The sequence below is a fragment of the Gopherus evgoodei genome, chromosome 11, assembly GCF_007399415.2.
Source record: "Gopherus evgoodei ecotype Sinaloan lineage chromosome 11, rGopEvg1_v1.p, whole genome shotgun sequence".
In the NCBI taxonomy this organism is placed as follows: domain Eukaryota; kingdom Metazoa; phylum Chordata; order Testudines; family Testudinidae; genus Gopherus; species Gopherus evgoodei.
In genome coordinates, this window is record NC_044332.1 from 68,736,077 (window position 1) to 68,760,856 (window position 24,780).

Genomic DNA, 24,780 nt, shown 5'->3' on the forward strand with positions numbered 1-24,780 from the left:
ACACTTATTTGCGCAGGAAGCGTGCTAGGTGCTGTACACAGAATAAGCATTCGGCTTACCTGCTTTTTATTTTGGGGTTCTTGAGGGCATCGAAATGTTTTGGAGTACTGGCCCTGAGGCTATTAACCAAACAAGATGAACAGCGTTGTGTACATGCCTTTCACAAATAGGACTGCCTCATATATGCAAATGTCATTATTCTTTATTACCATGATGAGGAAAAATTAGCATAAAGTTTGTTGTAAACACAGTCAGGATGGAACTAGGATAACTTTAAATCAGGGGACCATAGAGGTAGCCAGAACAGCTGCTGTGGAACAGAGTTATGGAAAAGTTCAAACATTTCTTACAATTCCTTAGCTCTAGCGTCTCTCCCACAGCTGCTCCCTACAGTGGGCCCCACTCCCTTTCCGAGAGTATCAAAGCCTCAGTTACTTACTCAGGCTATCCTCCTGTGTACAAAAATTATTGTCATCTAATCAGGAAAGAGAAACACCATGTGACCTGGATGACCAATCAAATACCTGATTGTTCATGAATGATTACTTGCAGAGAACAGTTTGTGAGCTGAACTCTCTTTACACCAAACATTCACTGAATAAAAGCAACTAATGAGCAAACTGCTGGACATGGCAATATGCTCATCAACAACCTGCAAGTGGAAAAAGAGTCTTGATTTGACAAAGAAACTACATATATTTTGGCCAGCGCTTCTCACTGTATAAGGCACCTATGTGTCCCTCAGTGGTTTTTTTTTCCCTCAGACCCCTTTAGCAGCAGTAGCTCTTTTCAACCCTACGTATACTGAGGATTGTAACCGTGTTCAAAAGTCTTGCCAGCCAAAGGCACATGTAACAAGGTTTGCATTTACTCTGAACATGGTTACAAATGCATTAAACAAACCATGTTGGAGACTAGCCAAGGGGTAGTTTGTAACATGGAGGGGGTAGAAAAAATCCCTGTCCATAATGCACAAGAAACTGTGCTACCATCAAATCAGCTATACCCACTGCAGGGCAGGGTTCTGCTCCTAATGTGGCAGGTCCTGACAGGACCTGTCTGGCACTCTCAACTGCATGAACTAACTGCATGTGAATAATACTGCAGGGGTCAGAGTAAATCACGGTTTCCTTTTGTATACCAAACCCAAAGATATACAATGTCCACACCAGCACAAACTGCATGATTGTGCTAAGTTAAACCATGCAATGCCATCTGAGCATCCACATGAGAAGCCCTGGGGTAAACAAACCTAATTCCCATTGACCTCAATAAGAGCTGAACTTGTTTATGCAAGGAATGAACTAATCCAACCATATCAGAAGCCAGTTCTCATGCACTTTGCAATATATAGACTCCTGGAACAAGCAGGACTGGCGCTAGGGGTTTGAGTGCCCTAGACGGACGGCAATTTCGCCGCCCCGCGCGCTGGTCCCGCGGCTCCACTGGAGCTGCCACAGTGGTGCCTGCGGAGGGTCCAGTGCTCTGTGGCTCCAGTGGAGCTGCCACAGTGATGCCTGTGGGCGGTTCACTGGAGCCACGCAAGCAGCCGACCGTCCGCAGGCACGACTGCGGCAGTTCTACCGGAGCCACGGAGCACCGGACCCTTCGCAGGCACCACTGCGGCAGCTCCAGGGGAGCCGCCTGCCACCCCCTCCGGCAAAACGGCGCCCACCATTTATTCTGATGCCCTAGGCGATTGCCTAGGCTGCCTAAATGGTAGCGCCGGCCCTGGTAGAACAAGGCAAGGTAGAGCTGATATATGATTTTTAGCATGGCCTACATTGTTTTGCCCTGTATTACTGGGTTAGGAGTAGCCATTCTATAATTTATTTCCTTATTTGTTTGGTACCAGGATGCCTAACTAGCATTGATACTTCTGACTAGGGCACATCAAAAATTGTAAATGTTAAGAGGTAGCAATTTAAAAGAAAAGAAATGAACAGAGCTTTAAAAAAAAAGTTTGAAATGAAACAAAAAAAAATCTAAATTCTAAACAAAAATATTGTAGTTTCAGGCTCTTTCCCTCCTTCACCCCCTTTCTCTTTCCCTTTTTCCCCCTGGGGGAGGGGGAGAGAAAACCCCCAAACTCAATATTGTTCATACCATTTTAATGAAAAGAAGAATGGGGGAAGGAGGGGCAAAAGTTTTCACATAGTTCGAAGTGACATTTATCAAAAAAACCTTTCAGATGCAACAATTTTGACCAGCTCTACTTCTGGGTTTTGTGCCTCATATTCCAGACTCTCCATCCATACCTTGGGGACTACTCAGGATAAGGTAGAAGAACGCTATAGCTGAAGCTCTGTGCTATGCCCTAGAAAGCTACCATGGCCTGTAATTGTGAAAGGGGATTGGGAGCCAGTCAAGGTCCTCAGCTGAGTAGAGAGTAACCAAGTGACTAGGAGGCAGATGGCACTAGTTGGTACAATCAAGACCTTTCCTGTTTAGGTTGGGAACCAGCTATGTTTGTATATACCAGGACAACATCGTTCAGCTCACCTGCTCAGAGGTTTTATAGAAAGCAACTGATGCATTGACCAGCTTGAGTCTATCCTCCATCTTCAACATCAGCTGTTGCCAATGTAATGCCACCTTTTCAGCACACTCCCGGATGGCATCAGCATCATAGTGCCCAGCCTGTAGCAATACTTCAGCCTTTTGCTGTACCTGCAGAGCGCTCTGGTGTGTCTTCTGTAAGGAAGTGGCATGAAAGAGGGACTGTGTATGAGGGGAGGAAAAAGAGGTTTGTACAGATGTACCAGATGTATGGTAAAGAGATGAAGTGAGGTGTGAGCATGGAGATGCGAGAGAGTGAAACATTTTCAGATAATTTTCTAGAATTAACATTTATTTTTTATAAAGCACTTCGGTGCACTTTATTGACACAAGTGAACAACACATTCTTAGAGCAGGAGCAGCAAGCACTGGCGGATATATGGGTAAACTCCATAGATTAGCTACTGCCACTATGGCAGTAACCTAGGAATCCTGATGGAATTACATCCTTTTTGGTACCCAGAATTCAGCTAATGGCAATCAGGAGCTATATCCGGCCTCTACACAGTGCCTAATGCTCTCCACTCTGCAGCAAAGGATGAAAGCAATAAGCAAATCTATAACAGTTAGCAAACTAAGGGCCCAATCCACTTAAACTCATAACTTTACTCACATGAATATTTCCATTAACATAAGTGGGAGTATTCATGTGATTACAGATATTCACTTGCCCAGGTATCTGTGGGATCAGACCCTAATATTCCAAGCCATCAATTCCAGAAAATGTGAAGGTGCCTTAAAGGGACCATTATTTCTTTTAATCTCTGTAAATGGCCATGCAAAATGTATTATTATTAATAATAGTGTTATTTCATAATTCGGGCTTCTTTGGGGAGGTTATTAATTTCATTTCTCAGGGTTAATTTTTAGCAATGTTTGAGTTTTATGTAGATGTCCAACAATTAGGGTTTTGGTACATAGTGTAATGTACATACTGTAATGAGTAACGTATATTATATATGTTACTTGTTACAGTAGTACAGGGGTTCTCAAATTTCATTGCACCGCAACCCCCTTCTGACAACAAAAATTACTACAGGACCCAGGATGGGGGACTGAAGCCTGAGCTCACCCAAGCCCCGCCACCCCAGGGCAGGTGGCAAAGCCAAAGTCCCATCCCCCCAGGCCGGGGAGCCAAAGTCAAAGTCCAGTGGCTTCAGCCCCAGGCAGGGGGCCTGTAACCTGAGCCCTGCCTTAGCTTGGGCCCCAGCAAATCTAATCCAGCCCTGGCGACCCCATTAAAACGGGGTCACAACCCACTTTGGGGTCACGACCCACAGTTTGAGAACCACTGCAGTAGTGTATACTGTACTGAGCAATCCTTTTGTAATGTTTCCTAGAGCACTTTAACATAATACAGTTGCAAAGAGCACTATGTTAAAGAGCACTGGGGAACCTTTAATGCACAGCAGACCAATTCATGCACAGCATATTAGTGCACTCTAGAAATCACATGCCCGTAATCTGCATTACTACTCCATCTAGACAAGCCCATAGATACAAGTACCCATTTCCAGTGTTTATTGGATAAACACTAGTTTCATTTACTTTTTGTTGGGAGCGTTTTATTGCTGATTATCAGTTAAAACCTAAAATCAGAAGCCCTATTAATAATTCATAATAGAATTTGAGCCACTTGGATGAAAAAAAGTTGCACTAGTCTTTGAAAATCTTAGTGATCTTGACTCTCCATGCCTTGTACCATCTAATAATAATGTACCACAACAATATTTCATGTCAGATACATTACTGTAGGGGAGTTGCAGTCACACCACCCCTGGGGAATGCCAGGAGACAAGGGTACCTCCTGGAGTACTCTGGCTGTGCTGAATGGAGGAGTAATTTATTACAGTAATTTAAGGCTTTTTGGGATGTATCACAGCTGCTCAGCTATGAAGCCAGGGTGTAGAAGGGATAGAATCATGAACCCACACACTCCTCATCCTTTTTCATAGCTATTACTCCCAGGGGGAACAACACAGTAGCAGACTCTGCACACCCCTGAGTGCAAGGGCAGCCCTTATGCAGGTTGCCAAGATGAAGAAGGCCCCTCAGTCCTTCCCCCATCTGGCATGTCTGCACAGTGGGGGCACTGTTTAGTTCAACATTTTGATTTTATTTTTAACCTTCTGTAAGGAAAACCAAGTCTCCTAAAGACACACCTCGTCTTTTTTTTCATTTTTAACCGTTAATGCCAAATTCACACTTGACACATTTATGATCTAATCCCTGAACCAGGAAAAGATCTTGAAAACGTCTGGTAATATGCTGCTGAATAATGCAATGTAGAGAAAGCTATTAGCAAAAAGGATTAATAGTTGGCAGAAACATTTAGAAAGATGTTCAAGAACAACTGGTTGAATTTAATATCCAGCTGCTTTACTGCTGTCAGGGTAGTAATCCTTATTTTAAATACACTTTAAAGAATTTTAAATGAAAATGAATTCAACATCTAGAAAACCTTTAGAGGCCTGTCTCAGCCCTGTGTGCTTTGCAGATCTCTCTCACATGTTGAACTTTAAACACTATTAATATTTTATCTAGCGTATTCTCCTTTGCAAACTTTCTTCTCCTACAGTGTTGTAATCCTTTTCTCCCTGTGTGGCTCGCATTTACCTCCGAATACAAGCATCTCCCCAGTGGTAGCAAGCTGTGATACACATACAGTATGTATCCTTCCTCACAGTGCTGTCTGCCTAATGCTGTTAAGATCTAGTCAGCACAATTCAGTGCCAACCAGCTGATACCAAATTGCCACCCTCCCTCTATCCCAGACACTAAACTCTTGCTTTTCCTGCAGGGAGCAACATCAGTGAAGATCTGCTCTTCCCTTAATCCTAGCAGAATTGGATCAAAATTAATTATTTGCCGATAGGGTGACCAGATATCCCAATTTTATAGGGACAGTACAAATATTTGGGGTTTTAGGCACCTATTACCCCTCACCCCCATCCCAATTTTTACATTTGCTATCTGGTCACCCTATTTGCAGAGATTATAACCCCTAAACCAACTAGCAACACTGATAACATATGGCAGTTTCCTTAAAGTTTACAGGAATATATAAAACAGTTTCTACTAAGCAAAGTACTCTCCCAAACTTTCCTTTACCGAGATGTTATTTTCATGGCAATTGCAAGTTTGACACTAGCTAGTTTTTTTTGTTTTGCTTTTAATACATTTTGATTGCAGGAGGAGACCTGAGGAAAGCCAGCGTGTTCCTTCACCCATGAAAATTGTAACCATTAGAGTAATAATCTAGGATTAGACACTACTTAATCAGCATGCATGAGAGAAGGCAATACATCCCTTAGAATGTCACCAGTATAATATCAAATGCAATGACAGATGGTAATCACATTGTTTAATGCAGTACTGGAAGATGCTGAGACACTACGGTGTTGAGTGCAATATAAAAACATATTATATAAATCTCCATACTAGGGCAGTATAACTCTGTGCTCTCCCATGGACAGGGCTTGTGGCAAAACCACCATTTAGACAACAGTTAGTACAAACTTTACTTCTCTATTCTGACAAAACAATATTTCTGGAGATTTCTTCTTTATTGAACTTCCCCTGTTCATTCCAAAACAGCAGAATTAAGTCAGACAGAGATTTCATCTGAGAGGGTGCTTTAATATTCAGTGATGAATATATTCATAATGGTGGGTCCTGGAAATAAATCTACAAATCTTGTTCTCAGAAAGAAACTGACTTTGTTAACTTTTCCTCTTTCAAGTGGTCATAACATTAGCAAAGGAATTACCAGGATGTGTGTGTCTGGAGTTTTCATGAATGCCACTGTTTACATCTGACATCAAAAGGACTAGCTATTGATGATAAATAATTTATGTCACTGTTAACCTCCTGCTACCTTATGAGGTTAGTTATAAATTGCCTTTTCAAAGATTATTTTTTCTTTTTCTTCAAGCAAACAAAGGTTTGATGTATGCCTGAGAGACAGTCCCATCTATACTGTTTTTCTGGGAAAGAGAAGCAAAATGTTCCCATTGGTGTTACCTCTATGGCCAGTTGAAATTGCTCGTGTTCTCGCTGGAGCTGCTCAGCTTCTGAAAGGGAGCTTGCGTTGACGAGGCTGGCATTGAGCATTGATTCCCCATTCCGAATCCAGCCGAGCACCTGTACAGAAAGGATATGTTGAAAGGTTATCTTGATCTGATTGTCCATGCAGTCACAGAGTCTCCTACTGATTCAGCCCACCTGAAGAAATGTATTTTGCTTAACACGGTCTGAGTGCAAGTCAATCGGCAGAAGATAAATCCTTGGATAAAGACTGACTTCATTACATAAATAATATTAATTGTCAAAGAGGCAAAAGGTCACACTGTAGAAGTTATTGCTTGAAAAATTATACGACACTGCAGGAGTATTTAGATGGCAAGGAAGTGCCCAGTGTCATTTGAAGCTTTGATTACAAAAGTGAATATTCCTCTGTGTAAATGCCATGGGGCAGGAATGCAAAGGGTAACAGGGCAGAGTTCAAATTAGACAAGCTCTTCCACTGCTTTTTCAAATTCCTGTCCATATTTATGTTTGAAAAGTCACATTTTCACCTTAAAAGATTCTTTGTTGTACTTGCATCTTATTAGCAGTTCTTAGCAAAGTGTCATAGAGACCAGGGGCATGATTCTGAGCTCACATTTAAATGAAATCAGGATCAGTCCCATTGACTGTAGCTAGCAATGTGAGTGCTCATGCCCTGTACTGTATTTTTTGCACAGAGCACAATTTCCATCTTCATTCTCTAATCTTACTCCAATTCTTATTCTGCACTTGTACAGTTTACCTCCCCGCCTCCTTGCTACATAAGTATATTTGCACTTATCTAAGAATAATGCAAATATGCTTGATAGTCTCTTGGACATTAATTTTCTCAAAAATGTAAGCGAACAATTCCTCCACCCCAGATCATTATGGGCCCAATCCTGCTACCTTTACTGATGTTGAATAGTATCCTATTCTGCAAGTAATCCCAGAGGTTTCAATAAGGATTTGAATCATAGCCCACTGAAGTCAGGAAATATCTTTCCATTGGCTTCAGTGGCTTTGGCTCAGGTTCTTAGACTACTTTTGGAGTAAGGGACACTGTCAGGGTGGCAGAACTGGGCTGTAGATATATGTATGACAGATTTACCAGAACATTTTTTTAAAACAGTGGAAATGCATTCTGCTATTTTAAAACATTTTGTCTAAAAATAATCACTCAAACTGCACATGTAAGTTCCTGGATACATTTTCCTGCAACTCTTATTCCTATTTTCTGTTAATATAGCTGCAAATTATTGCAAGAAATCCAGCCTTATTTTGCAAGTTGTTACATCCAGTTCACAAATTCACAGGAAATCCTTATGGCCCAATCACTTTCACAAATGTAGCTCATGATCTATACAGCTTTGAAATTCAATAACTTTGGTTTACCATTCTAGATAGTAATTTATCTTCTGTCCTCCCTCCCCCCACAGTGATTCATTCAAGTGCCTTAAAGGAACAATTTTTCCCCCTCCCTATATCATAGATCACCCTCCTCACAGTCATTTGCCTCCCTCTGGGATAAGGAAATTAGCTGTCCCTAGGAGGAAAAAAGGGAACAAGTCCACACATGTAGGTGACCCTAATTTGTAGAAAATAGCATTCTGCTCAAGTCAGCAGTAGGGCAGTCTTGATCTATCAGCTCTCTCTCTTTCATCAGCAGGTGCTACTGTTGCTGTGGGAAACACAACAGAGATTCTGAGAAAAAGGAAAGGGATTATCACACAACAATCTTTTTGTCTATGATTCTGTATAATCCCCCAGACCAGTAAGCCCATGTATTACAAACTACACTGTACCAAGAGCTGAAACCCTGTCTCTTTTAGGAAGGAATTAACTAAAGGATCGCCATGGCTGGACAAGATATGAAGTGACAACAGCATAAACCAGCAAACACTTTCACGTTTTTGCTGAACTCCCGGCTGACCTGGGCCGGTGTGAATTTTTTTTAAAAAAGGAGTATTTCTTTTAGAAAAGCAGTAGCTGAGCATAATTATTTTTTTTTAAAAAGCGATCAGAATGTCATATGGAATTTTAGGAAGCAGCCTTCACTTATCAAACCTTTAAGCTGAAATTTTCTAAAACATTAGATTTAGATGCAGAATTATTTTAGGAATTTGTCTCTCTAAATCCCCTCGACAGCTTCAGAAACCTCATCCTTAAAAGTCAGTTTGACTGTAAAGATAGGGCAACGGACTGGATGACATAATAGGACTTACTTTCTAACATCTGTGGTAATGAGACATCCTCCATGTACTTGATCTCTCTGTGCAACAGCCACCTTGACCCAATGAAATCAGTAATTTGCATCTTATATTAGAGTTTTGTTCTTCCATCTTGTCAGCCATGTTACATTTATACAATGGCTCTGAAAAAACTACTTTACAAAAACAACAAATGCCTGACCTAACCCAATAAACACTGGAAATTTAAGTAGTACAGCTAGCTGTCACTCTGCCCTTCATCTCACTGTTTGAAAGCAGGTAAACACACATACTATATGTACTGCAACTAAAAATGGTTAGCGGGATAGGCATGGCATTTCAGCCTTGATTCTTCATTTCCTGGAGTCTGTTGGCTTCATTCAGAGCTCTCTCATGTGACACTTTTACCAAAATTTTTGGTTAAATTTTCTTCTCATGAAACTGAGGTACTAACAATATTGATGAAAGCCAGGTACAGTACCTACATGACTAAGGGCAGGCTCTTCCACTATTCCGTGAACCTGAGTCTGTTCTGATTGGTCAGGTAAGTCAAAAGGCATAATTTCTGCTCCCTAATTAGAAGAATGCACACGTGCTTAAAGTGTGAATATTCTTGAATGTAAATCAGTAACACGCAATCACTTCTGAAAACCATTTGCATGAGCAAAATTGATTTGTTAAAAATTGCAAGTTGAATATTCCTAGATGTTCTGCAGTATTCACTGCCATCTAGTAGTAACACACTAGTGCTACTCTACCATCTAGTAGCAACACTAGTCTGCAATTTACTTTCCACTGATACCTGTGTAAGGAAGATTTGGGAAGCAGCAGGAGGAGACAGAAATGTCAGTTGTATACTACACATTCTAATCATCCTCAGATCTGTGGATCCTATGTTTCAGTGGAAACTAAAACTTCATGCAGCTCTGAAAATGTACTATCTAGTCTTCAGAGATAGAAAGCTAGACCCTGATCCTGCAAATGTTTACAAGTCATGCTGTTAAAGAGAAGAGTGTATGTAAATGTTTGCAGGATCAAAGCACAAGCGCTTTAACTCAGTGCCTCACTTGTCCTCTTGGCTTCCCTCCTCTTGATAATATTTTAATATACTTTTTGCTGTGTCCCATTTGTTTAAAAACAATAACAGTCATTGCCCCCATGGTCTACAGTGTCTACATTTAGCACACCTGATCAACACCAGCAAAATTAATTGCCTAAGTCTAAATGCAAACTACTTTGAAATCAATCTTTTTTTCTGCTTCACCAACTTCTCACAAATACAATTGCCTTTTATGTTGCCCAAGTTAATCAAACAACTGAAATAAACAACTCAGTAATAATGATTACAAGAAATTATTCTAAGTGTCTAAGTCAGACTATAAATCAGAGCTCACTTTATATGCACTATAAAAACACACAGCTTGTTGGAAGTTTACCAGCAATGTAAAACCTTCCATCCTGTACACACTGCCTTCATTTTTCAGTTCAGATTTGTGTATCCTTACGTTTCCAGCCAGAAAGCTTCAGCAACAATTTCTGAGTTTGTAAGTAATGTGAAGAGTAGCCTTGTCATCAACACTTCTAATTGTGATGCTGAATAATTTCTGAGGTATTATAACATTTGCAGTAGTTATTAGAGCTAAGAAGGTAAATCACATCTGACGACTCAGGGTTCCAAGTGATTAGAAAGTTAGGAAGGACATTTTTATCCCTATGTACAGTGTTGTATGATCAACTGCCTAGCATTGGTTGGGGGAAAGGGCAGGGTTTAGCCTTTCTTTGAAGCACCAGATATGGATTGCTGCAGGCAGGATATGAGAACTGATGGTCTGAACAGGTATGACAAATCCTTTGTTTTGAAGCCTGTGCAGTAATTTTGTAAGTTTCTAACCTAGAGTTAATCATCTTCACCTAAGCATCCTCATTTTTCTCCTTTCTGAAGCTTTGTGAAGTTGTTTGTAAGCAAAACTTGCACACAGGATAACTGTTAATTAGTATCAAGGGAAGACGATTTAAGCTATAAAAATGCTACAGTAATCTTCCAGTGGGTAATTTACAACATGAGTAGTTGAGATTAACCTTGTTATTTGGTGTATTACTAAAGTCTCATTTAGCATAGCCCATCTTTTCTCATTTCCTTTCCTCCATGAATACTCATAGTGTGTACAGAAGCACATTAGACTCTATCGCAGGCCTGCACAACTCATAAAGCGGCGAGGGCCACATCACTCCAAAGAAAACAGCTGAGGGTCGAAACCCCCCGGCCCCGTGGAAACATCTCCCCCAGCACCTCCCGGCCTCCCACCCCAGCAATGCCCAGCCCTGCAGAAACAAACCCCAGCGCCGCCCCACCAAAACAGCTGTGGGCCAAAAAGGAAGGTTGGGGGTGGGGAGGTGATACTTAATTTTAAATCAGCCAGGGGCTCCCAGCTGAAGAGGTGGCTGGGAGCCCTCAGGGGCAAATTAAAGGGCCCAGGGCTCCGGCAGTCGGGGGAACCTGGAGCTTTGCTGGGCTGGGGCAGGTATTTAAAGGGCCCAGAGCTCCTGCCACTGAGGGGAGCTCGAGCCCTTTAAATCCTGGCCCCAGAGCCACGGCTGTGATTCAAAGGGCTCTGGGCTGCCTGCAGCTGCAGGGAGCTCTGAGCCCTTTAAATCTCAGTCCCAGCCTGGCCACAGGAGTAGCGGCCGGGATTTAAAGGGCTCTGGGCTGCCCGCAGCCGCAGGGAGCCCTGAGCCCTTTAAATCTCAGCCACAGCAGGGACTGAAAGGGCTCTGGGCTGCTCACAGGCACGGGGAGCTCTGCGCCCTTTAAATCCCAGCCATGGCCGGGATCCAAAGGGCTCTGGGCTGCCCACAGAGTGCGGTGTTTCCTGTGTGCGGGGGATTTAGAATCCCCCCGTGGGCCGCACACTAAGCCTCTGCGGGCCGCATGGCCGCATGTTGTGCAGGCCTGCTCTATCACATGCCTGTTCCAGGTGCAGGTCCAAAAGAAAAGTGAGGCTCAGTCACATGCCCTCGGTGTGGTCTTCTTTATCCCATTTGTCCCAACATGCCAGTTAACTGCAAGCTGCAGGCATTCTTGGATCAAAGGTCAGCAACATTCAAACCAGAACTTTGATGGCATCTGCTTTTCTCTGTGACTGCTTCATTTGCTCCTTTCTTTAAATACTCAGCATCTCCTGGTCTTTCTTTTAGAGCCTTTTCCCCAGTGCCACCTTCTACCTCCTCCAGCAGGCCTGGTACCTCTCAGCTTCTCTTCTCTACCATCTCTTTCATCTCTCTGCAGTTATCAGCTTCTCGTGATCCAACCCCATCATCTGGTTTCACCCAGGCTTCACAATCTACCATCCACAATGGCTGCAGAAGTGATAGCATAGTATAAACTCTTCTTTAACAGGGTGCAAGAGGCATTCCCTTCTCCCCATGGTGGTTCAGCTCAGCTGGAGTTTCTAGGACTGCCAGAGGTGCTAGGAGTTCCTGGTCCATGTACTCCAGGAGTTAACTGTGCTCAGGAGTGCAAGGCAGAGAAAGGCTCCTTTCATCCTTCCCCCAAGGCCCAGTGAGCAATCATGCAGATAGCCACAAACATGCTCCATAATGTTTGCTGAGAATTCTGATGGCACAAACATATTCACAAATGCTCCTCATTGCTTATAGAAATCTACAGTTCTCAGCTTAGACCATCTAAACTTTTTTTTACAAATAATTTTTCCACCACTAATATTTATTTTTTGTATACATCTAGCAAGCAGATCTTTTCTTTGCATATCCAAAGCTTCCTTGAGTACTCACCACAGCCAGGGCAAAAACCAATCACAAAGAGCCTCTTTCTCTGTGCATGTGAGTTGGAATTAGGACTGGGGAATGTTTGGAGGTGAACATTTACATATTTTTTATCTGGCTTACAAGACCTGTTCACAAATTGACTCAGATTTACATAGTGCTTGATATTCTTTCAATTAAAATTTTGTATAGATGCTTCTAATATAGCCCCAAGACAATTCTCTGATCACTCTCCTATATGAACAGACTCGCTATTATCTGGGAATGTGCAGACAGGCTAACACTAAGAGATGGCCTTTAAACAGACATTTCCTACAAATTGCAGATTTTATCAATTTTGTTGAAGTGGAAATTAAATATTTCTGGAGTTAAATAACCCCCCTAAGTCTCTCCAAAGAGGTCCAATCATGTTGCTTATGACTGAAAAGCAGTAACAGTGGAATCCTCTTAGAGCAAAGACATCTCTTCCCTGCAGAATGATCTCACTATAAGCAGAAGTTTCACTATAATTGTAATTACAATGCACTGAAACAATTATCGACTTCTGTTCCAATTGGCTATAAGCAGAGTTTCACTGTTTCTGTGTCCCACTGTAATTAAACATGATGGCCAAATTCTCCTCAGACTTCCAACTTGAAACTCCACCAGTGAGTAAAGAAATACATGTAAAAGAATCTTTATTTTTCAGGTGATTCCCTTGCAGGTGATCTGAGGAGTTTCTTTCAGTATATCAGGGAAGCATCTGCCAGTCTTCAAGCACGGACACCTCCTGGGAGTTCTAACCCAGCTCAAGACTCTTTTCAGGTTTCCAGAGGCCTTTTTCTTCTATTAAACTGGAAAAAGTCAAGACCAGTTGCTTCATGTAGTCCTTTGGGTTACATTCAATTGTGATCAAATCCAAAGTGGACACCAAAACTGGTGGGTTACAATGCACACAGGAGAGAAGCATTAAACAGCAAAATGAGCTGGAGAGACAGTAACAGTGGGGCAGTGAGGGGAGATTGGGTACATTGGGTACTAAGAAAAGTAAAGTCTTACACCTAGGGAAAGAAAATAAATGTGTTGGGTCTAAACTTTTGGTGAACTTTGGAGCCAAAAAACACCCAGACTGGCCGTCTCTGCATAATCCTTTCTGAACCTTTTTTTGAACAAAGCACTGACCTGCAAACTACTCATGACACCCCCTTCCTCAAGTAGCCATTAGCCTTTATCTCTATGCATTTACTTGTTAAACTTGCTCTTCCTGTAAAATCTTGATTATGCATGACCATTATCTTTTATTAATCACTTTGTTTACTTCTGTGTATAAATATTGATGCTCACCCCTAATAAAGGGGCCACACTTATTCTAAAGCTTTTGGGGTAGTGTGAGCCCGTTGATCAACGCATTGGTGTCTGGTCTCTGACAGAATTGTGTGCCCAAATTCCAACTCCGCACGAGCTTGGGTGTTGGAGAGGTGAGTGAGGACTTGCTTTATTACCTAACAATTTGGGGGCTTGTCCGGGATTCCTTCTGGTGCGGTACCTCTGTCCAGTGGTCAGACCACTCATATATGAATTGGCAAGGCGCCACAGGAGATTTCTCCTAGCCAATTCAATATTGAGGGGTCGTGTATTGGACAGCAGGGTAAACGCCAGTTGGAGGGCTCCTGTCAGACACCATGGGTCAAGGGACTAGCGTGCCTCTTGAGAGCCCGTTGGGGATTGTAAATAAGTTATGGAACGAAGGGAAGCTCCCAGTACAGACAGGAATGTCTAGGAAGAAGTTGTACACACTATGTGTAAGGAATTGGACTGGGTATACCGCGGTATTGGCCGACTCGGAGATGAGGTGGCCTTCGTATGGCTCTTTCGAACAGGCTGCCTTAAGAGGAGTAAAGAGCCAGATCGAAAAAGACCATCCGGGACAGTTATGTTACTGGTTTTGTTGGGACACAGCAGCAGAGCTGTGGAAATCTTTAAAAATTATGGCAGTCAGGTACTCTCCCGAGAGTGAACCCCCTCCAGGTTATTTCGATGAAGGGTGTAGACCACGGCGTGTTTTGACTCGTCAGCTGGTCCCCTCTGCACCTGCCCCTATTCCTCCGCAGGGGGACTCTCTCCTTGTAGCAGAGGGGAATCTGCAGGATCCCAGATTGGAATTTGTGCAGAAGGATAAGGAGGAATTGGAGGGGCAAACCTCGGGAAGAGTAGTTACTAGGCTTAGGTCCAAGCAGGTACAGCAGGGTGCATGCCCCCCCCCTGAGGATAGCCCAGAGGATGTCTCCGTCAAATCTCTTGCGAATAATAAAAGTATGGTTATAGAGATGCCTTTACAGGTGCACGATCAACCTTATATGGGCAATGATGGACGATTGCAACATGCTAGTATTGTGGAATATAAAGGATGGCTAGAATGGGATTTGAAAGAGTGGGGACAGTTGTCAGGGTCTTTTGGGGAAAATCCCCGAAAGATCATAGAACTTCTAGAAAGATTGTTTTTAAGTTATAATCCTACTTATACGGATGTGGATCAGTTGTTAAGTAGAGTTTTGACCGGAGAAGAACGTAGTAGATTGTGGATGGCAGAAAGGACATGGGGAGATAGCAATGCAGCTAATTTTACTTGGATGGATAGGCGGGATCTGGCCGCTGGCTGGAATCCCCTAGACTGGACTCAGCTAAGGCTGACTCAGCTGCAAACAGACCGAGAACGATTGTTAGAGAGACTCAAGGAAATGGCTCGCCGCTCGCCTAATCAGGCTAAGTTCATGCAGATTCGGCAGGAATCTGATGAGCCGCCCAGAAAGTTCTGGTCGAGGCTATTGGAGGGGGCCCGAATGTTCACTCAGATGGATCCTGAGAGAGAAGCAGACCACCCTACTCTTATTTCATTTTTTGTGAATCAGTCGGTGCCCCCTGTAAGGGATTACTTCTTAAAGTTTCGCCCTGGTTGGGGAGGTGAGTCAGTCACTTCAGTGTTGGAAGTAGCTGATTTTGCCTGGGAGAAAGAAAGGGAAAGTAGTAAAAAGAAAGAGAAAAAGGAAGAATATAAGCTGATGGCTTTAGCTTTTCACGGTGGTGTTCGAGGCAAAGGCCGTGGCCGTGGCAGGGGATTCCAGGGTGCCCGGGGAAGAGGGTCCTGGCAACCCCAGCCATCAGGAAATTGTTTTCAGTGCGGACAGCCTGGTCACTTTAAACGTGAATGCCCCTGGGGACGCCCAGAGGGTCTGGTTGCATCCGCAGATGCTTATACAAGTGAGGAATACACCCCTGCACCACCAGCTCAGCCCATCCCCCAGGCCTGGATCAACTACGGGAAACAGCAGCAGCCGCAGCAAACTCAGCCTCCTCAATGACGGTACCCCGGGGCGAAGGCAAACAATGTGATGGTCTTATTTCCTTAATGTCTTTAGCCGGCTCCTTTCTCACTTTCTCCCCTCCCAGCAAAGAGCCTCGTTTAACCCTTTCAGTCCAGGGACTGCCTGTCTCTTTCCTCATTGATACTGGGGCTACTTTCTCTCTTTTAAATCATGCCCCCTCTCCCTGGCTATCCTCTGAGGTTAAAACTGCGACTGGGGTGGAGGGCAACCCACAGTCTCTGGGACTCACTTTGCCTTTGAATGTTATTTATGCTGATAAATGTTTTTCTCACCGTTTTCTTTTTTCCCCAGCTTGTCCGATCCCTTTGATGGGCCGGGATTTACTCTGTAAGCTTGAGGCTACTTTAACCTGCACTCCTGAAGGGGTAGGATTATTGATGACAGTATTAGGAGATTCGGCCCCTACTCAGGGTAATTGGGAAACACCCCTCTCTCTCTCCCCTGACCTCACTGACTTGCCTTCAACCCTCTGGGGAATTTCTGACACTGATGTTGGCCTGCTCCTTTCGGCAGAGCCCGTAAGGATTCAGGTAAAGCCTTCCTTAACCCCCCCGTCAGTCCCTCAATACCCCCTGTCTCTGGAAGCCCGGGAGGGCATCCGCCCCATTATTGAGGGATTCATTGCACAAAAGCTAGTCCGCCCTCAGCGCACTCCCTGTAACACCCCTATACTGCCTGTCAAAAAGCCTCCTAAAAAGGACGGAGACCCTGTTCGTTGGCGCTTTGTACAGGATCTACGAGTTGTTAATCAGTATGTGGTCCCTCTTCATGCAGTAGTTCCTGACCCAGCTACTATCATCAGCCAAATCCCCTGGGATGCTGAGTGGTTCACTGTTATTGACTTAAAATCAGCTTTTTTCAGCATTCCTGTGCACCCAGACTCTCAGTATCTCTTTGGTTTCACCTGGGAGGGACAAAGTTATGTCTGGCAACGACTTCCTCAAGGCTACAGAGACAGCCCCACGATTTTCAGCCAGTGCCTCCGCCACGACTTGGAAGGTTTCACCAGTCCGCAGGGATCCACATTGGTCCTATACGTAGATGACATCCTATTAGGTAATCACGAAAAAGCTGCCCTCCGCATCGATGGTAAGGCACTTTTATTATACCTACACACCAGAGGCCACAAGGTAGACCCTAAAAAGATTCAGTGGGTCTCACAGAAGGTCCGATATCTGGGCTTCCTGTTAACCCCAGAGGGAAGACAGATGGACCCAGCCCGCATAAAGACTATTCAAAACTGCCCTCTACCGAACACCAAGAAACAACTTCGAGGTTTCTTAGGATTAATTGGCTTCTGTCGCCCCTGGTTGCCGTCCTGCGGGGAGTTAAGCAAACCGCTCCACCGACTCACTGCTAACCTTGCTCCTGACCCTTTGCAGTGGTCCCCGGACACTATTCAAGCCTTTCAGTTACTCAAGGACAGTGTGGCCTCCTCCATGTCTCTCCGCCCCCCCAATTACAGCAAACCCTTTCACCTTTTTGTCCACGAGAGGGGCGGAATTGCTAGTGGTGTCCTTACCCAGCTGAGCGGGCCCCACCATTTCCCGCTTGCTTTTTACTCTCAGCAAATCGACCCTGTCGCTCAGGGAACCCCATCCTGCACCCGGACTCTGGCAGCAGCTGCCCTGCTGATCACAAAGGCAAAGAGCCTAACCCTGGGTCATTTTACCACGGTTTGGACCTCTCATGCCTTGTCAGCCCTTCTGCGTAGGGGCGCAACCCAAGTCTTTTCGGCCCATCATCAGCAACAGCTAGAGGCCGAACTCTTAGAAGACACTAACCTAATTTTTGAAAGGTGTGGACCCCTTAATCCAGCTACCTTGCTTCCTGACCTGCCAGTCCCCCAGGACCAGCACGACTGTGTGGAAGTAGTTTACAGCATCTTACAGATAAGAGACAACCTGTTTGACGTGCCACTGGACAACCCCGATTGCATCCTCTTCTCGGACGGAAGCTCCTTCTATGTTGATGGCAAGCGTTTCACTGGTTATGCTGTCACCTCTGAATGGGACATTCAAGAGACCGCCTCACTGCCAGGCAACTGGGGAGCCCAAGCCGCTGAACTCTATGCCCTGGCCCGAGCTTGCCAGTTGGCCGCTGGTAAGACCGTTACCATTTTTACTGATAGCAAATATGCTTTTGGAGTTGTGCATTGTCATATCCACCTCTGGAAGTTTCGAGGTTTCCAGACAGCTGCCGGTAAACCCATTCAGCACCTCCCCCTCATCCACAAGCTTTTGGACGCCCTCCAAAAACCCTCTGTCCTGGCTGTAGTTCACTGCCGGGCCCATACTAAAGATAGCAGCCCCGTTACCCGTGGGAATGCCCTGGCTGACGCCTCCGCCAAGAAGGCTGCCACCTTACCTTTAGCCATGTCCACATTGGCTATTGCAACCTCCTCCTTTACTCCACCGCACCCCGTACCAGTACCCGCTGCTGAACTAAAATCATGGGAAAGCCTCGGGGCCACTCTGGTCAAAGGGACCTGGCTTATGCCAGATGGCCGAGCCTGCCTCCCTCGCTCCACGTACCCCGTGGCAGTTCGCTGGCACCATGATAAAGGGGGTCACTACGGCACGCACGCCCTCGTGGACACTATCGCTCGCTTTTGGTATGCTCCAGGCATTCAACCCTATTGCCTATCAATAGTGAAAGCATGCAGCACATGTCAGCGTAATGGACCTGCTCCACCTCTTAACAAAATTAAGGGTGGAAGACCTCCGCCTGCTGCTCCATTTCAACATCTTCAAATTGATTTTGCAGATATGCCAAAGGCTTTTGGGAAAAAGCACCTCCTTGTTTTGGTTTGCCCTCTGACTTCCTGGGTCGAAGCTTTTCCTACTGCTAATTGTACTGCTGCCACAGTGGCGAAGATTCTCCTTAGAGATATTGTACCCCGTTTTGGCATCCCTCTTGTGCTCGACTCAGATCGCGGACCTCACTTTACTGGTCATGTCCTTGGCCATTTAGAACAAGGACTGGGCATTTCACACTCCTTTCATACACCCTACCACCCCCAGTCTAGCGGGAAGGTTGAGCGTATGAATAGGGAACTTAAGTTTACATTGGCTAAATACTGTCAGGAAACAGGATTAAAGTGGCCTCAGGTACTTCCTTTGGTCCTGTTTCACCTTCGTACTCGCCCAACCCGCGCATTGGGATTATCCCCCTTTGAACTGCTCTATGGACACCCCCCTTTCAAAGGCGGGGCGCTACCACGTGCTGATGTTTCACTATTGGGAGGGGATCATATGACTGCGTGTCAGTTTCTCTCCCTACAGGCTCGCCTCCGTACCCTTTGGAAAGCCTCGCAGTTTTCCCAGACCGTGCCGCTGGAGGAACAAATCCACCCGTTCCAACCAGGGGACTTCGTCTGGGCCAAAAAGTTCGTTCGTGACGACACCCTCCAGCCAAGGTTTACTGGACCCCACCAGGTTCTTTTGACAACCCAGACTGCAGTGTTCCTGGAAGGACGCAAATCTTGGATCCACCACTCCCACGTCAAGCCAGCCGTAGTGGACCACAGTGACGGACCAGCAGCTCTTGTCACCACTGAGGACACTGCCTTCGACCAGTGGACCAGCTTACCTCTCTCAGACATTAGACTTAAATTAACTCGAAAAAAATGAGAGGACCCTTTATTCTGACAACTGTATGTTTTTTATGCTTTTTCAGTTTATTTTCTGCTTATGAAGATAATGCTTTTATTAGATATTCCCACGAGGTTAAAACTCGTATTTTAGGAAATAGAAGTGATTGCTGGGTATGTACTCAATTTCCAGTAAATGCAGCACAGGGACTCCCCTTCACACCCATTCCCCTAACCACTGCTAATATGACTTGGATGCCACCGACTAGAATAAAAGATCCAGTCCAACCCAATCTTACATGGGACAAAACAGAAGTGCCAATTAACAAATATCTCAGGGTAACCAATCAAACAGGATCACTGTGTTTTGTTAAAGAAAAAGGGTCAACTTTTGTGGGAACAAGTAAATGCAACATATATTTTAATGGCACCGCCTTTAGTAAAAATCTTGGCTTCAAGCCTTGCGCATCCCACTTATCCCATATGTGGATCCCTCACCCCGATCCAACCTTTTCAACTTTTTCATGGAGGGGCAGGTTTTCAGAGTCAGTTTTTAAAAAGCCCTGCTCAGATCTCGAGGGTGTCCAACTAATTGTTAAAGGATACACAATTGCCTTCTACAACTGCTCAAGCAGTACTACACTGCCCTTTGAGGACAACACTACCAAATTGTGCCTCTGCAGTTCACACAACGATCCCTCTGCGTTACCGGGGGAACAGTGGTACAACGGGTGGTGGGTTACCTCCTACTTTGAGAAATGGAATACCCAAAACGCATTATATGGAACATACTGGGTGTGCGGGCCCAAGGCTTATTATTTTCTCTCCCCTGATTGGGCAGGGTCATGTTATTTGGCATGGCTAGCACCGCCTTCTCGGATCTCCCTCACTCCCCCTCATTTTCCCCACGTTCGTAACATCCGCGAAACTGACAGAGATATTAATCTCCGTGATGGTTTGTCCTGGCAGCGGTGGGCTGGTCACACTAGCTTGAAGGGTGCTATCATCCGTCTACAGGGACTATTAGAATCTTTGACCAATGAAACTGCAACCCTATTTGAGAATCGGGCCGGGGAAATGTCCCAGCTGCGCCAGTTAGCTTTGCAAAACAGAATGGCTTTAGATATGATGTTAGCAGCCCAGGGAGGAACTTGCGCCCTCATAAATGAAGAATGCTGTGTTTTTGTAAATGACACCTACTCTGACACTTTTCAACGTACCAAACACCTAAGGGAAATGGCTAAAAACTACTCCTCTGGCCAGCCACCTTATGATTGGTGGGGAGCCTTATGGAATTGGCTGCCCGGATTTGGGTGGGTTAAAAACCTCTTGGTGGGTGTTGTTGGGGCCATGGTAGTCCTTATAATACTGTGTTGCTGTATTCAGTGTGTCCCCTCCCTCATAAACTCATGTAAGTCAGTTTATTCTTTTCCCACTTCAGCTAAAAGCCTTACTCTCTTCGAATTGGCCCAGGCTGAAATTGCCAAGCGGCCCTTGAGATCTTAAAATAGGGTGTAGCTTTTTGATTAATAGTTATCTCAAAGCTACAAATGGAGGAATGTTGGGTCTAAACTTTTGGTGAACTTTGGAGCCAAAAAACACCCAGACTGGCCGTCTCTGCATAATCCTTTCTGAACCTTTTTTTGAACAAAGCACTGACCTGCAAACTACTCATGACACCCCCTTCCTCAAGTAGCCATTAGCCTTTATCTCTATGCATTTACTTGTTAAACTTGCTCTTCCTGTAAAATCTTGATTGATTATGCATGACCATTATCTTTTATTAATCACTTTGTTTACTTCTGTGTATAAATATTGATGCTCACCCCTAATAAAGGGGCCACACTTATTCTAAAGCTTTTGGGGTAGTGTGAGCCCGTTGATCAACGCATTGGTGTCTGGTCTCTGACAGAATTGTGTGCCCAAATTCCAACTCCGCACGAGCTTGGGTGTTGGAGAGGTGAGTGAGGACTTGCTTTATTACCTAACAAATGCACAAATATAAAAACGGGGAACAGAAATGGAAAGCCGAACAGCTGCCAGCATTGCATTAAAGGGAATTTCTTTTAATCTTATCTTCTTAATACTATCCTGCTATTACTTCTATAGTTACAACAGGAAAGAGGGGCACAGGGAGAGGGGATGCGTCCTTGAGAGGCTCTCTTCTTTAATATGAAAGATTTTGTGAACCAGTGATCTATATTATTTCCACTCTGTTTCAGGTCACAGAGCATCACACTTTGAGATGTTCCATTTAAATGGCTCCAAAAATGTATCCTCTTGGCATTCAAACCTGTGAAGCATGTGATTTAATGCAGAAACCTTTCCTAAAAGAGACTTAAATAGATACAGACAGGAAAAAGACTTTGGATTTACGTGAGCCATTACATTAAAATGCAAACATATGTATGTGTTCCAGAACTTATCCTAGTTTGCTGTTTCAGCACAATTTTACCAGAGCTACAGTAGGTGTCTGTGGCAACCAAATCTCAATTGACTCTCAAGACCAAGTGCAATTTGGTAATTAGATAGAGGGCATTCATTTTCTCAAGTGCTCTAAAAAGTGAAGGAAATTTGGACCAGACCAAAGATGAACAACAAGCCAAAATCAATATATTTTCCAATTTCACTAAGTGGTTGTGAACATTACTCATCCCTGGGGAAACCAAATACAGCCACCTTATGATAGGGCACAGATATATTTTAATTTGGCTCTTTTCAGGGGAAACTAGCTACAGTAATTGATAGGTTAATAAGGAATAGATTTTTCAGTATTCAGCTGAACAAATACAATGATTCTTAGCCAAAGGCTTGCTGAAAGGTCACAGAGTAATGAAGGTTTTGATGGTTCAAATGCTGTTAATGAAACACTAATTCAAGACAGCTATTTGTGTTCCTCTTGCAGAAGTTAGACAGTTCAGTTCTATCACTTAGATTTTTAGATGTCTGGTTTGTAGAATATTCTAAGGCACAAGCCAATGAATGAAATTAACCAATCCTTGCTTCTGAGACCCACAGCTTTAGTTATTCAGAGTGCAGCCATCACTGGATTTCTCTAAAAACAATTCTGTAATAATGGGCCTAATCCAGCCCCTTTTAAAGTCCGGTGAAAGACTCACATTTACTTTACTGGGACTTGGATTGGGCCCAATAATAGCAACATGTATTTCTAGAGTTTCTGTTGGGTCTGGTACTCTATGTTCTAAACCATTGCTGCTGTGTGCTATTAAATATCCACCAGGTTTCATTTCAGAATTGGCTACATTGTATCCAGTGAAATGCTTGTTGTAAATATAGTGGTGTGAAATATTTTGGGTCCCTATAGAAGGAAAGGGACTTTATAGACAAAGATATTATTAATAAAATAGAGCCTTTCATTCAGAAGGGTTCCAAAGCACTTTATAAACTCCACACACTTCATATTGCCACTGGAATGCCATATTTTCAAAATTAAAAACTAGGAGACTTTTCTGTTGACATTTTTTAAGCTTTCAAACGACTCATACAAAAGTGCACTTTTTTTTAAAATATGCACTAACGTTGCAACTGCCAGCTTCTGACGTAGCAGCCCCAAGTACATATTTCACAGAGTGAAGAATTTTTGCCAGTAATGTAATGTTCTCCATCAGTTTCTCATGAAACACTGAACAAGTGTAATTAACATTCACTTTGTGCAAAAGAACAGCTTTGATAGAGACTATGGTCATTTGACTTTTCTCTGCACTCCAGACATTGAGCACTTGTTCCACTGAACTCTTTTTTCCTGGTAAACACAGAGCATCTTTTACTCCCTGAAGTAAAATCATGAACAAACATTTGTAATTATTAAAAAAATAAACACCAAACATTTTCATTGATGAAATGGAAAACTAGGATAGTTCAAGTGATCAGAAAGACATTCCCGGGGCATCCTATGAAAAACCCAGATAGTCCCATTAAACTACAACATATAGTCACTTCACTGAAATGCAGCCACCTCAGGAGTGAAAAATTGAAGCTGTGCAGCAGCATGCAACCGCATAGGACAGCAAGTGAAGAAATATTACACATCCAAATGAAGCTATTGGGAAATTTAGGTAGGCAAAACTGACTGAGCTTTAATGTGATTGAGACTAGCAGACTAACGCCCTAAAATTGAGATCCTAGATTAAAGACTATAAATAGTTCGGGTTCTACATCTTAACCAAAGATAATAAACTTGGCTGAGCTCCCCACAGATCAATAATAATGCAAAAAATTAAGTAAGGAAGCCAAACTAGAGTGGTGTCAGCTTTAGACCTGGGCATTGAGATATCCACTAATGAGACCAATGATCCACAATGCTTTCAGTTTGTACCCCAATCCTCATATTCCCAGAGCACATTCTGTTCTAGAGACCACCCCAATCTAGAAACTACGGGGTCAGTTCTGCATGGACGGTGAATGTAACTCCCACAAACATCCATGGGGTCTTGCACATGCACAGAACATGGAACAGACTCCTCAGTTACTTGTAAAGGGTCATTTTGGCACCTGTGAATAGATCAAGTACTGCTAAAGAAAAGGATTAACACTCCATACACCTAAAGGGAGGCAATTTGACAGAAATGGTTTTAACAGCCCACACGTACTGTAATTGCTTTCAAGACACATTTAAGCGACCACAAAATGGTTTAATGGCTGTGATAGAAAGCCTGACCTGCTTGACCTCAGCCTGTAGGTGCCGGAGCTGTAGGCACTGCTCTAGCCGTTTGTGAGTCTGATCGGCGTTAAGCTCTAGTTCATGCTGTTTCTCATGAAGGAACTCCAGCAGCTCTTGCACTTGTGTCGCAAGATCAATGTCCTTTTCGCAGATTAGTTCAATGCCTACAACAAAATGACATACAGAGAGAGAGAGACAATTTCATTTATTTGCAATTCCTTTTGCAGCACAATTCTGCCACCCATCACATTGATTTGAATCTCTCTTGATTCTTGGTAAACCCTCTCACAAACAACATATGGTTTACCAAGGTTGGCTCCAGGGTTTTTGCTGCCCCAAGCAGAAAAAAAAAGCCACGATCGCAATCTGCAGGAGCTCTATCGCTGCCGCTTCAGTCTTCGGCGGTAATTCGGTGGCCGGTCCTTCGCTCCGAGAGGGACACAGGGACCCGTCGCCAAAGACCCGGACTTGCCACCCCTCACCGTTGGCCGCCCCAAGCAGCTGCTTGCTGGGCTGGTGCCTGGAGCCGGCTCTGTGGTTTACACT

General features: G+C 44.0%; 1 protein-coding gene across 6 annotated transcripts in view; it reads right to left on the reverse strand.

Annotated features, from left to right (window-relative positions):
* Positions 1 to 24,780, reverse strand: part of KALRN (kalirin RhoGEF kinase) — a 798,047-nt gene that overhangs the window by 246,023 nt on the left and 527,244 nt on the right. For 5 of the 6 annotated variants that reach the window (XM_030580107.1, XM_030580109.1, XM_030580111.1 and 2 more), the window contains exons 15-17: positions 24,232 to 24,398; positions 6,583 to 6,702; positions 2,503 to 2,721 (exon numbers count right to left, since the gene is read on the reverse strand). In XM_030580107.1, coding sequence (XP_030435967.1) covers positions 2,503 to 2,721; positions 6,583 to 6,702; positions 24,232 to 24,398 — 506 coding nt within the window. The remainder of the gene's footprint in view (positions 1 to 2,502; positions 2,722 to 6,582; positions 6,703 to 24,231; positions 24,399 to 24,780) is intronic. The other variant, XM_030580108.1, reaches the window with a different exon arrangement.